At 42.2% G+C, this 13,236-nt stretch overlaps 1 protein-coding gene across 2 annotated transcripts in view; it reads right to left on the reverse strand.

Moving 5' to 3' along the window:
• Positions 1–13,236, reverse strand: part of FLT1 (fms related receptor tyrosine kinase 1) — a 117,934-nt gene that overhangs the window by 67,021 nt on the left and 37,677 nt on the right. For both annotated transcript variants that reach the window (XM_042793156.1, XM_042793157.1), the window contains exons 9-10: positions 12,289–12,458; positions 11,718–11,877 (exon numbers count right to left, since the gene is read on the reverse strand). In XM_042793156.1, the coding sequence (XP_042649090.1) occupies positions 11,718–11,877; positions 12,289–12,458 (330 nt within the window). The remainder of the gene's footprint in view (positions 1–11,717; positions 11,878–12,288; positions 12,459–13,236) is intronic.

Below are 13,236 nucleotides of genomic sequence, written 5' to 3' on the forward strand. Positions count from 1 at the left end.
CCCCACCCCCCCCCCCGTACGCACAGGCACGCTTTGTCCTTTGTGGCAAGAGGCTGAGAAATAGGCTATTCCTTTGTAAAAACAGAAGCCGTGGGTTCTCCCGCGGGTTTCGAGAGAAGCCCAGGGCGGGGGGAAGGAGGGGTGAGAGCGGCTCTGCTGGCGCTGGGGGCCGGGGGAAGCCGGCAGCACCCGCTGCCTGCCCGGCTCACCACCCTCGGCTCTGGGAATTCACACTTCTTTGGGAAGGCTGGGGGGGGGGGACGGTCTATGCAACCAGAAGCAAGTTCAGCTTTATAAAAGGTCTGCGGTGTGCAGAGCTGGCACCGGCGGGGGCCCTAGAAAAGCGGCCTGGGGGAGGGGAGCCAGCCTGCTTCTCAAGAACACATCAAGCCCTTGAGGAAGCAGAGTGTGCCATGTTTGAAGATGCAAAGATAATCGCAGTGCTGGGAACCGTCTTGTGTAGCGGAGGAAGCCAAACAACAAGAGGAAAGCAGCATATGCTCCTGATTTCGCACAGGAAGCTAGCAGCACCTCCTGCCAAAGTGAGATAAGAAAACTCCCATGGCCTATTCTGGACAAGGCCGTGGTTATCAACCTTAGCTTCACACTGTCCTCGCTCTGCTCTGCAGTCCGCTCCCTTTCCTAATGAGTTTCAGAGCCCTCACCTCTATTAGCATACAGCATGCCAAGCACAATAGCGTGGTATATTTATAACTATCAACGGGGAAAAGTTTCCAGGGCAAGAGTGTACTTCATGTCATCTTGATGTATTTCACTGCAATCACACTACAAACCAGCTCCAAGCTCAAGTCCTGCCTATGAAACTACTGGTCTCAGAAGAAAAGCGGTTTTGTTGGCACCCTGGTGATTTATAGCAGAGCATAGTTGCTGAGGTAAGGGATTTATCTAATTATTCACAGGATGGATTTGACCCTCTGTATGACAGACAGTCCTAAATGAAAGTCCTAGGCCCAGATTGTCCAGACACATCTTCTTCCCCATCCTGGAGGCAGTTCTGCAATTTGCAGTTCAAGTAGTACAGTGGCTAATACCAGCAGAAGAGCCTCATACCCCATAACAGTTGGAAAAACACTCATCTTCTGCCTCTTCATCTTCTCAGCTCCTCCCTCCCAAACCCTCCTGTGTGATGCCAGAGGCCCTTGCAATCTTTCCCTCGTGTAACGTCGTATTCAATTCTCTAAACATTCCTCTTGGCAAAGCCACTGGAAGCCTGTCACACACTTCTTTACTGAGTTACTATTTGGCAATTGCACCAGTACTAGGAGCAAGAGGAAGCTATCCTGTCACTGATGGTGACCATTTTTGAGAGTGATTAATGGCAGGCACAATATTTTTCTCAGCATCTATCTTTTTTTTTAGGGCAGCAATCAATTCCCAGCAGCATAGGGGCAATGTTATTACAAATTGAAGTTGGGCTGACTCATGTCTTTCAGGGGGTGATGGTGACAGCACTAACTTTAAGACAGGAACTCTGAAAATTCCTGGAATTGTAAAGAATATATAGGAACTATTTTCTACTTTGAAGTTATCACAAAAATCTGAACGACATAGGCCTCGCCTGCTCCACGCCTTGGCATCCTGTGCCGTGCAATTGGTGGCATAGGGCTGGCGTAGCCACGTGTCCTGGGGAACACTGAGTCGATTTGAAGCAGGAAACAGAGAGGGAAAATAGTAGCAGGGAGCATGTACCAGCTGTGAAACGTGCTTTATGGGGGTGGAGGGGGAGAACATGTGCTGGGCCCCCGCCAGCACGCTCCACGAGCTTTGGCTCTGGATGTGATTCTATGATTCTAAAGAGCTATGGTCCAAGCATTCCTACTCCAGGTCAAAAACAATCAGGGTTTGAAGTGCTGGCCCCACGGCATTTGGTGGCAAAGCTGCAGCCAGCTCAGAGCTCAACCCAAGCACCCTCCCTGATATGCAGGTTAGTGGGGCTAGGAGGAAATCTTCTACAAATGGTAGGAGCTGGATAGAGTTTACATCATATATTGTAGTTTGTTTATTTATATTTATTTAGGAGCTTAGCGAAGAACATCAAACAAGAAATCCTGGTGAAAGTGATGCAGGTTCCTCCTCTGCATGTCTCATTCTCCTCTCTGCTCTCACTCTCACTGGTGCCTACTGCATCCTGCTGCAGTGTCAACACTTGCCCACCAAGAGCAGATGAGACACCACCAGCCCATCTCACTTCAGGCACGCTCATGACTCCCAGAGAGCAGCAACTCTCCATCACCACTCCTCAACCTCCGTCTCCAGTGCAGGAGTAACTTGTGACCAAGGACACCCTTAGCTGTGCTGAGAAGTTATTCACTCACGAGCTTCGGGGTGGCGGAGGATTTCTCAGTGGCCTCCATGCATTGGGCTGGGTTGGGGCCCTGGTGCACTGCTCAGTTGCTCAGTTGCTAGAGTGAGGATTGAGTAGTTTTCTGTATTGTAGGATGCTCTGTGTCTCCACCGAGGGGGATACTTAGAAGGAAAGCTCATTCTCTAGGGGAGATCCCTGATGTCCTGAACACCTCATCCTCCTGGTGAGGATCTTTGAAAACAGTAGGGTATATGGCATCCAAAGCTTTATGGCATATTGCCTTGGCTCTATATAAAAATCAAGTGTTTGACAGCTGCACACTGCCTTTCTTGCTATAACCTACATGCAACCAGATAAATGGATAATGTTTCTCTTTCACACTCATCCTTTCCAAACATTCTCTTTTCCTGAACTATTCCAGTACACTACCACAGAAAGCTGATCGATTTGAACTATCTCAACAGAAGCAGTAAGATCATCAGCAGTCTTATCTGTCCTACCTTTCAACCCTTCATCAGCCCATGCTCACATTTCCACAGGAAAAGATCACTTCTACATCTGCACACCTGATCACCCTGCAACACCAGGTATCCACAGCAAAAAGGCAAATTCCTGAGGCTGAGGGTCACCAAAAACCACATTTTGCTTCCAACTGCTTTGCCAGTACTTGAGATCCCTGGCCATTAGGGAACATAACAGCATTTGAAAATAATTTTTCAGGTGTTTGCACATCCTGAAGTGACCTGAAATTTTCTCATCTTGAGTTTCTTATCAGATAATTATATTTTGCTTCTTGACCCTCAATTTCCTGCTTCACACTGCTTAGCATTCTTCATGGACACAAAATATCATCATATTCCAGCCAATCCTTCCTTCCTTCCTTTTTGTCCACCTCCTTGCCCTCCCTTGCTAGACTGCAATCATTCTCATCTCCCATGCAGTCACAGTGACTCAGCCTCTACTTTCTCTGTCGGAAAGCAACAACCTTGTCCTCCAAAGAAGAGCTGGATGTTGGCTGGAACTACAGAATTATCACTCAAAGCATAAAGTTTCCACAAGCACCTAGAATTTACTTCAGGGGAAAAGAGCATTTGATTTTAATAGTCTGCAGTACTGAAAGGAAAAGGTATTTTCTGATTTGGTTGATCAGTCAGAAACCTAAAGAGAAAGACCATGAAATACCTACATACAATGTCCACTCTTGCACTCTGTTTCTTCCATTTCCAATGTATGTTCCCCGTATATTAAGTCCAATATATTGTTCAGATCCTTCCGGCATAAGTTATTTTCCATGTACAAGTCACTCCTAACAGATCACTGGACTTTTCTAATCATAACCTTACATCTGTAGCCTTCCAAGATCCAAGTATCCCCAAAACCTTCCTTCTCATAATGCCAAAATTCTCTTCCTTCTCTTTGCTGTCCTGACTGGATCCTCTTGGCTCTAGAAAGGAGTAACTCTTTACTAATCTATTTACACAATCCTTAATACTCCCTCTCTTGCTTACAAGATGGAAGCACAGATACATCCCTTTCCATTTCCCAGTGAACAGTGCAGGAGATGAAAGAGCTATTGCAGCACTGAGGTTATGTTTTTCAAGATTGGCTGTTTTCAGCTTCACTGCAAGTAGGGTTCTGAGAGCGACTCTGGGCTGGCTGGAGCGAGGGACTGGAAGTACAGGCAGAAAACAAGGAAGGGATGAGAAAGAATGGAGGGAAACACTTTTAAGGAGAGAGGGGAGTTGATTAGAGGGAAAACAGGAAGAGAAATTACTGACAGACATGGATATAAGACCAAGGATCCATCTACCCCATATCCTGTCTCAACAATGACCATAAGCAGATGGTTGGGGATGAGTAAGATCAGGACTAACTTCAGATACTTCCTCCTAATACTCCCCCAGTCACCAATTATTATCAGCCCAGGAACTTCCCACAACAGATGCCATTTCTACACTTCAGTGAATTTCTCTTCCAAGAATTTGTGCAAACTTTTCAAACCCCTAAAATCCTCTGGCAAGGAGTTTCACAGATCTGCGACCCGCTGCATGAAGAGCCATCTCCTTTTTCTGTTCCAAATCGCATTCCTCCTGACTTCATTTAATGGCCCCTACTTCTTGAACTGGAAAACACATACACAGCTGATCCTTCACAAGTCTGTAGATCTCTATCGTGTAGCCCCCAGGTCACCTCTTTTTCTGCCCGCATAGCCTTGACCTCCCTCCTCGCTCATCCCTCACACATTCCTCTCATTCCCTGAAATTCCTTTGATCCTTTTTGTCGCCCCCCCTGAGGTGTCTCCCAGTTTTGCTGCATCCTTTGAGATTAAAGGATCAGAAATGATCACAGTATAAAAGACATTGGTGATTTATGGATTTATGTGAAGTTATCACGGTGTTCTCTATTTTGTTCTTTATTTCTTTCCTGGTAATTCCTAACACTTGATTTGCTTTTTGAGCTGCTCATGATTGTGATCACTTTCACAAACCCATATATCACAACACTCAGATCCCTCTTTGTGGTAGCAATGATCAGCTAACAGCTTTCTTACACTTAAATTTTACATCTGGAAACAGGATTGTTTTTTCCTATGCACATCATGCACATTTATCTGCAGTGAACTTCATCTGTCACTTTATCACTTAGCTACCCAGATTCACATAGTCCTGCATTTCTTCGCAATCAGCCCTCATCCTTACAAATCTGAATAACTTAGTATCATCAGCAAACACTGTCACCTCCTTACCACCTTTTCTAGGTTATTTCTGAACATGTTGACAAGTACAGACCCCATCACCAGCTCCTGAAAAACTTCACTGGTCGCCTCCCTACGCTGCAAGAACTGGCTGTTCCCTCTTAACCTCTGTTTTCTATTTTTTAACTGAATACTTTTTTCTGAGCACGATCTCACCTCATACGCCGTGTCTGTTCAAAGCCTTCTGCAAAGGCTTTTTGAAAGGCGTACACGTAAAAGGAAAAAGGATGCTAACTAAAGTTTGTATATTTTTGTAAAAGGTGTACTCGATCCAGTAATAGTACTCCATTCATAATCACTCCTAAGCACACACGGAGTTTGACCTGGTGCCTTCCTTTGGCCAAGAGCCCCTGCTAGTGCAGGAGCAGGTTTCTGGCTACAGGCTGGGACGTCCCACTGGCTCGGACATGGCCAGCGTGCAGGGCCTCGCTCACGACGTGCAGTCCCCACGTACAGCCTGCCACACGCTTCACTTTCTACGGGCCAGGCCACAGTGAGTAAAAGATCAAGCAATAATGTCCCACCAGCTGCATGACCCTTAGGTGTTCTTCCTTAAGACTGGGTGTCAGACTGTCCCTAGTAAAGCCAAGAGGCCACCCTGTGAAGGCAACAAGAGGCAAAAAATAAGAAACTGGTAAAAAAACAAAACAAAACAAAAAAACAAAACAAAACAAAACAAACAAAAAAAAAACAAACAAAAACAACAACAAAAAAAAACCCAAACAAAACAAAACAAACAAAAAAAAACAAAAACAAAAAAAAAAAAAACGAGGGACAACAAGTAAACAAAACGTAGGTGAATGAGGATAAAAGTGTGATGCTAAGCAGAGCACTCCTGATCATCTGGATCTTGCTGTAGTCCTCATGTTTTAGGTTTGATCAATGACCAATTATAAAAATTACTTGGGCAATATAATGCCTTTTGTTTTAAGGCATTTCCTATTAAACTTGAAAAACTTTGATTTAAAGTGATTTGAAAACTAGAAACACCAAAATTTGAGAGCTTAAGCTTCTGGTACAGCCAAGATCCATAGTCAAACTATTTACAGCTTGCAGGATAAATCCATCAGTGCGTTACCCTGAGGACAGTCGGGGCAAACTGCACTGTGTATAGCATGCATTTATCTATATGTATCTGCCAGGTCTGATTCATATGGTAATTTGTAAGTAAAATATTTAAAAATATTTTAAAATTACAAAATACTGTCTGAGGACAAAGGTAAGTCCCTACTAGCTATTTTCGTGTTCACAAGCAAACATTGACTTTTGGCTCACAGTAGAAATGCAGAATGAGACGCTTCAGCACACTGCTTGCTCAGGCTGAAGCAGATCAGATGTTATTTCACTCTCCTCTTTCTTTTGGCTTCAAATTATTTGCAAGGCCACGCTGCTGCAATGTACGCTCATGTCTGTTCCTCTGCATTTTTTGAAAGATATGTGAAAAACACAGGGTCTGATTTTTATTTCTGCTAAACTATTTCCCCAACTGTGGCAAAACAAGGTATTAGCTAGCATGCTTTTTTGATGTACCCATTTTAAGTACCTTTTACATTACTAGATCGCTGTAAGACAATTTTCTTGCAGTAGAAAGTGGAAGGCACGAACACTACCAGCCAGATCCTCAGCCAGTGTGAATTTAGAGCTGAGGATCTGGCCACATGTCAAATTAAACAAAGGCATTTTTGAACTACCTGTTTATTAATGGCATCTGACCTACTTTTACCAGCTCTAAGGACTCAGACTTCCCCTTCCCGAAAATAGAAGGTGGCATGGGGAACAAAAACAGTCACTGTGGACAAACTAATGGGCATCAATGTTTGCAGACATCCAACAATTAAATTTGGGTGGTTCAGTACATTTCTAATTAAGTACAATTAACATTTGTTCTTTACTTGTTCATTTTACATACCTCACTGATGTTCCAAATCTGGATTCCCCTGATAATCTATCCAAGCACATCCTAATGATTCTGCCTTTCACTCCCTTATTAATACACTGACATAAACAATGCAGAAATGCAATTAGACTGCTATGCACACATGGCCTGCCTCCTCTTTCACTGAAGCTGGTGGGAATCTGGCCATGCACTTTCACTGCAGTAGTTTCTGTCTTTTTATACCTCTGCAGAATTTTCAAAGAAAACCTCTGGGTTTTGCCTCCCAGAGATCCACAACACACCCCTCTTCCTCCTTCTGTAGTGCTGGAGAGATATTTCTATAGAAAATCGTTCATGTGTTCCTACCTTTACACTGCAGACAAGCCTCAGAGGGAGGCAATATTCCCTTCTTAACACTCTGCGTTAAATCAGGAGTGATTTCAATGAGGATCCCCACATATCAGAGTGCTACAAATGTTGTGGTTTCCTGAGATTAGCTCTTTGGCAGCAGTACCAGTTTAGGCATTGCTGCACAGCCCCTGGTCCCTGCTGCCTGCTTCTGTCCTCAACTTAATGTATTCAGCCCTTCATTCCCAGTCCAACCATTCAGGCAGTTTTACCGTCAAGGAGAGTTCATAACCTGACACTATAGTCAGGGGGAGCAGAGAATCAGGTACCAGTTCTTGCAATAACTTTGTTTTTGTAGGCATTTCCACAATACTGTTATGTTTCTTTCTCTTTCATGCATACACAAAGAGACAAAAAAAAAAAAAACAAAACACAACAAAGCAAAACAAAAAAACCCCACATACTGATGTGACAGCAGGCTTGTAAAATAATAAACTGATACTCAGTTTGAGGCTAAACAAAACTGATAGCTCAAGGAGAGAGGGAGGCAGTGAGGTGATGAGAGAGTTGGAACATCCAAGGTAAAATTTCATTGTTGCATCTGTTTGCCGTTTCTGAAGATCAGTCAAACCTTGGGCAGAGCACAATGAAGAACTCTCTTGAACTGCCCACATGGAAATGTCCAGAGAGAGAAACTGCCCCCCAGACGACACTGCACAACCACCGAGGAAACCAGTGCTTCCACTCAGCACTATCAGCATCCCACATGCCTTTCTGGGCAATCTCTGCCAGGCCGGTTTAAGATAAACACAAATCTGTTGACGAGATTCAGGTCAAGAACCATTAACATCAAGCACGTTGCGGGCGTGCAGATGCTCATTCTGCAGCCTGGGAGCTGAGGAGGTTTAGGCGGAGCCCAGCCGGGCTGGCTCCAGAGACCCTGGGCGAGCCCTGCCGCTGGCTGCCCCGCTGCTGACAACCCACCCTGAGCCCAAACGGGGCCAGAAAGAACAGTGCCAGGGTGGTAGGGAAGAGCCCAAGGAGGCTGATGGACACTGCAGGACAAACGTCCCACAGGTTGTCTTCTGCTATCTCCACTGAGCAACTGGGGGCTGCCCACCCTGGGCACTATCTGTCTGCTACAGAGCAGCAGCTGCACCAAGAAGCACTGGAGAAGTTTCTTGGCCACTGAGGAAAGACTAATCTTTTTTTTTTTTTTTTTTTTTTTTTTTTTTTTATTGCACTTTATTTTAACTCTTAATGCATCTTCTACTGTCTTTTGCCTGCCATCTCTGAATTTACTAGCTCTGCATAAGCTTTAAAAGCCCCCCAAACGTCACTTTTTGACCCAGACAGTTTTTCTTGACTCTTCTGTGTTTCCTTGCTGGGGTGAACATTAGAAGAGAATCTTTCCACCTATCCATCTAGTTAGCTAACTAGATAGTTAGCTAGTTAGCTAACAAAATATTATTTAATGGCAATAGAATTGGTTTAAGCAAAGTACTTTTAGCAGAAAATAAAGAACAGGGAGTGTTAATGATATTGGTCTCTCCACATTCCAAAAAGTCACATTTGTTGAGCAATTTTACAGCTTTTTTTTTTTAGTTGGTTGGTTTTTTGTTTTTTTTTTTTTTTTGTTTGTTTGGTTGGTTGGTTGTTTTTTTTAAAATTTCTATCAGGAAACTGTGGAAACAGTTTAATTTGGCTGGCCTCCTGTTACTGGCCTGAATAAAGCAGAGAGGAGCGTTATGCAAATTGATTGTATCAATCACAAAGCTTTAAAATATATCTGCATTTTATTTAAAAGCAATGGAATCCATTGAGGTACTTTTCGGTTTTTGAAACAGAAATACACTTTGGAGCAGAAATTGAAAGAAGCAGACAGATAACCTAATGGTTTCTCTAGGCAACATATATATGAGCCCATAGGCAACAGTCCTTCAAAAATAAAAACATCTAATTTATGCACTATGCGTCATTCCCCAGCTTGCAGTGATAGTGCTCAAGTTATGTGAAACTAAGCACGTATATGAATCTTGGAGCAAACAGATCTGTGCACTGCAAGGTCTTTGCAGCAACAGCATCTTTTAACTCAGAGTGTGCACCCTGTCCCATGGTATGGGACTCAGCAACTTGATGAGAATCCCTGCTGCCATACACTGAATAATGGTAGTCTGTAGGGATTTATCAATTTAGGGTACAAGGTACATCTGTGCACAGAAATAGGCACTACTTGAGCGCAAATAGAGCAATATTTTAGACTAATATTGGGCAGGTAAATCCAAAGAAACATTGTAACGGCAGAATAAAATACATTTTTTATCTGCTGCCCAAGGAACACACACCTTAAATCTACTTTTTAGGCAAACCTCCTCTCACATGACGAGGAAAGTATAGCAAAATAGGTAGGATTAAAGGTTTCTCCAGTTATTCAGGGACAACACCTCAACAGGCACAGACATCAGCCTGAGGAAAGCGTGCCAGCTGCCGAGGTACTCCACTCTCCTCCCTTCACAGAGCGGGAGACAAAATGCAATTATTTAGGTGTTTCTGCCTTTCTGCGATACTTAATTGTCACCTTATTATTCAGAGGGAGTCATTCCACTCCTCTTAGGCAATGCATTGAAAATGGTGTTCTCCAGACTACTTCAATGAACGTTTAACAGAGAAGGAAGGGGAGGGGGTTAGAGAGAATTGTCACAGGACAATTATGAAGGCAATTTGGAAGCAAGTCTGGAAACAACCTTGTAACAGAGCCAATAGCTGATTCAAATTGTTACATTTCTCCTTTGATCACCTGCTCAAACACACTTCTAATTAGCATTTAATTGAGTCTACAGTTTAGCACATTATTAAACACCTGCTTGAGGATATTTATTTATGTTTCTGATGACATGCTCTCCTGTGCTGTAGTGCAGATCTGTGCTTGTTAACAGAAGGAAATACTTGACGGTGGACAACCACCACCCCATCTCCCAAAGAAGATCCAACTGTTTTACCAGTGCTGCCCCTTGCTTTCAATCCAGAGTATGCATAGATATATAAACACTTGAAAGAAACTAAAAGATTGAAAAATTTCATATATGCCTGTCACAGGGTTTCTGTACCTAAAAAACGTGATTTCTTTTCCCTTACATCTGGCACCTAATAGCAAAAATAAATTACTACTCCGAATTCTGCAACTTGTCCTCCGAAGGTAACATAACAGATAGAGGAAATGCAGCCCTCACCTGCCCTCGAAATGGAGAATTTCGGGTTATACCTATTCCAGCAAAAGGAGAGATTGCTAGTGCCACCTCTTGGTGAGAAGGGCACAGAAAGCCTCCATTAGCATAACCCCAAAACAAGGAGCAATTGGAAAACTGTGTGCTTCTGTGTGATGGCTGCTCTCTCGCTGATCACAAAGCACTGCAAGCACCCTTAATTTGAGATAAGATGTTTGTCCTGTTGAATTGAATGAGGTGTTTTCTATCCCTGCAGTTAGGCAAGTGCTTAAATGTTTGGCTGGATTGGCACTAAACCCCAATTCTATGAAAGCGTTGAAGTTAAATCCTATGTAAAATGATTGTCTTCAACTGAAACTGAGAAAATGTTGGTTTCTAAACTTTTGTTAGGTTTTTAAATATCGTCATTGTGCTGTCATCCAAATACCTTGCATGTTTGAACCCTCCAATAGTAGCTTAATGCTAATGCCATTGTGGTGGTTGTGTTAATCATTAAGACTGTGTCAGATTTCATGATGTGGGAAGAACTTTGGATAAATGAGTCAACACACAAACTCGTAATTTTAAGAAACAGAGTTCAAAAGAAAGCTCAGATATAAAAGAGGATTAATTAAGTGCCACATCAGCATCCAGTAAGCTTGTATGGTGCCATTTATATTTTATGCTGTTGAAATACCATCTGGAGAATGCTGGGCACATTTGGCTTGCTGAACTGAATCTCTGAGTCAACATATCATAAGAGAGATTTGACCTTCACAATGGGAAAAGTCTTTAAGATTATTTCTGTTGAATTTCAAAAGAAGATACACAGGGGAATCATAGTGCATGGAGGAAAGCGTGGAAATCTCCATGAGAAAGCATGTGAACGTGGTAAGACATTGTCTGCAAAGCTTTCCTCATAAAAATTAAAAAGCAATTATCGCCTCTGGACATTGCATGCTTGAATATGAGTGAACTGTAAATAAACCTAAGTAGCAATACAAAACAACAACTCTGCCCTCCATTTTCAAATAATGGTGCAGAAAAACTTTCATTGTGACTACATGTTTGTTTAAAAATACATTAATTAAAATTACACAAACTCTACTAACTAAGCAATGTTCATGGCAAGCTTTATTCTTGTAAAAAAGTAAATACTGAAATGTAATAGTAATGGAAGACATGCTAAATAGAAGGAAGCTGTCCTACCTTGTTTTAGAATGGTTTTGTCTACAGGGATACCAAATCCACGTAATTTTAGGCCGAGGAATACCATACACAGTGCACGTCAGCACTTGTTTGCTGCTCAGTAAATACAGATTGGGATCAGGGAATGATGACACTGCATTTTCATATATTTGGGGTTTCACTGTAAAGGGTAAAAATTGGAAAGCAATTAAACCCAGCTCATTTCCAATGTATTTCATGATCATTAAAATACTACATTCCTGCAGGGTGAGTAATAAGAAAAATCCCCAGGAGAACAAAGAAAAACAGCAGGCCTAAGTCAAGTCAGATGAGCGGTTAGTAACACATTTAAGTCATCAGGAACAAGTATGTGACTGTGGAAGACAGAAACCCTTCTAATGAAAATCAGCATCAGTCTTCTGATTCCAAGATGGGTCTGTCACCCTGCATATGGGGCTTGGATTTGGGTCCATGAAAGTCAGTAAGAAACTCCATAATGACCTGAACTGTGCAAGATCAATGAAAATGTAGCTCAATGAAAAATTAGCATTTACATATTCAGGAGAAGCATGGCAACATGTTGTAAACTTACCATTTACTCTGAGAGTGACTGTAAGATTCTTAGACAAGCTCCACTGTCGTATGCTCAATATTATAGTGTAGTTTCCAGCATCTTCCTCAGCAACATCCTTGATGATTAATGAATAGTCTCTAACCATGTACCGGGCACACTTTTCAGCAGCAGGTAGGCCATCTTTTAACCTGTTTAAAAGAATTCCAGAAATCAAAATTTTGGAAAATAATGTTGCTTAAACTGTCTGCGCTATTTCATTTCACAACATTTCTCGATCTTTGGGCAAGGATTGAATTTACAGTTTGAGATTCCGTTTACCAGAGGCTTATCCTTCCCTTACAAATAAGATTGATGTTATTTATAAGGCACTTTGGAGAATACCAATCTATGTGTTAAAACTGGTAAGGATACAATAGCGCTCTATAGTATTTAAGAGTTGTTGGAAATTGAAGATCTCAGTTTTCCGTGCCTGCACCAACATTTAGCCTAGAAGACAACCATTTTGGCTAAAAGTCACACAAATAAAGGTTACATCATCCAGCACTGAACATCTTTTTATGAACTCAGAATACATCCTGGGACAAAGTATTACAGTAGCCTAAGCACAGCTGTGATTTTAGGAAGAGGAAGAGTAAGTAGATTAGATAAGCACTTAATCTGATATCCTGCTATCAAGTGAATGTTTTTAAAGATAACAGAAAATAAACATAGAAAGTACTAACTGTTGCTCACACACAGATTCCTAAAGAAGCACAACATTTTTCTTCAAAGTCTAAAATACTGCGTAAAGCACATTTTGGTAGGTTACTGTATGAAGGTTGACATGACGTTAGTGGAGGAAGGCAACAGAGTTTCACTATGATGATGAACTTGATTAAAATGATTCACCACTTTTAGTTGGTATTTACAGAAAACTCTTGCTGTTATTAGAGGAGCACTAAACATTGAGTCTAAGGACTATGGATT

The sequence above is a fragment of the Tyto alba genome, unplaced genomic scaffold (assembly GCF_018691265.1).
Source record: "Tyto alba isolate M040663 unplaced genomic scaffold, T.alba_DEE_v4.0 Super-Scaffold_2, whole genome shotgun sequence".
Lineage (NCBI taxonomy): Eukaryota > Metazoa > Chordata > Aves > Strigiformes > Tytonidae > Tyto > Tyto alba.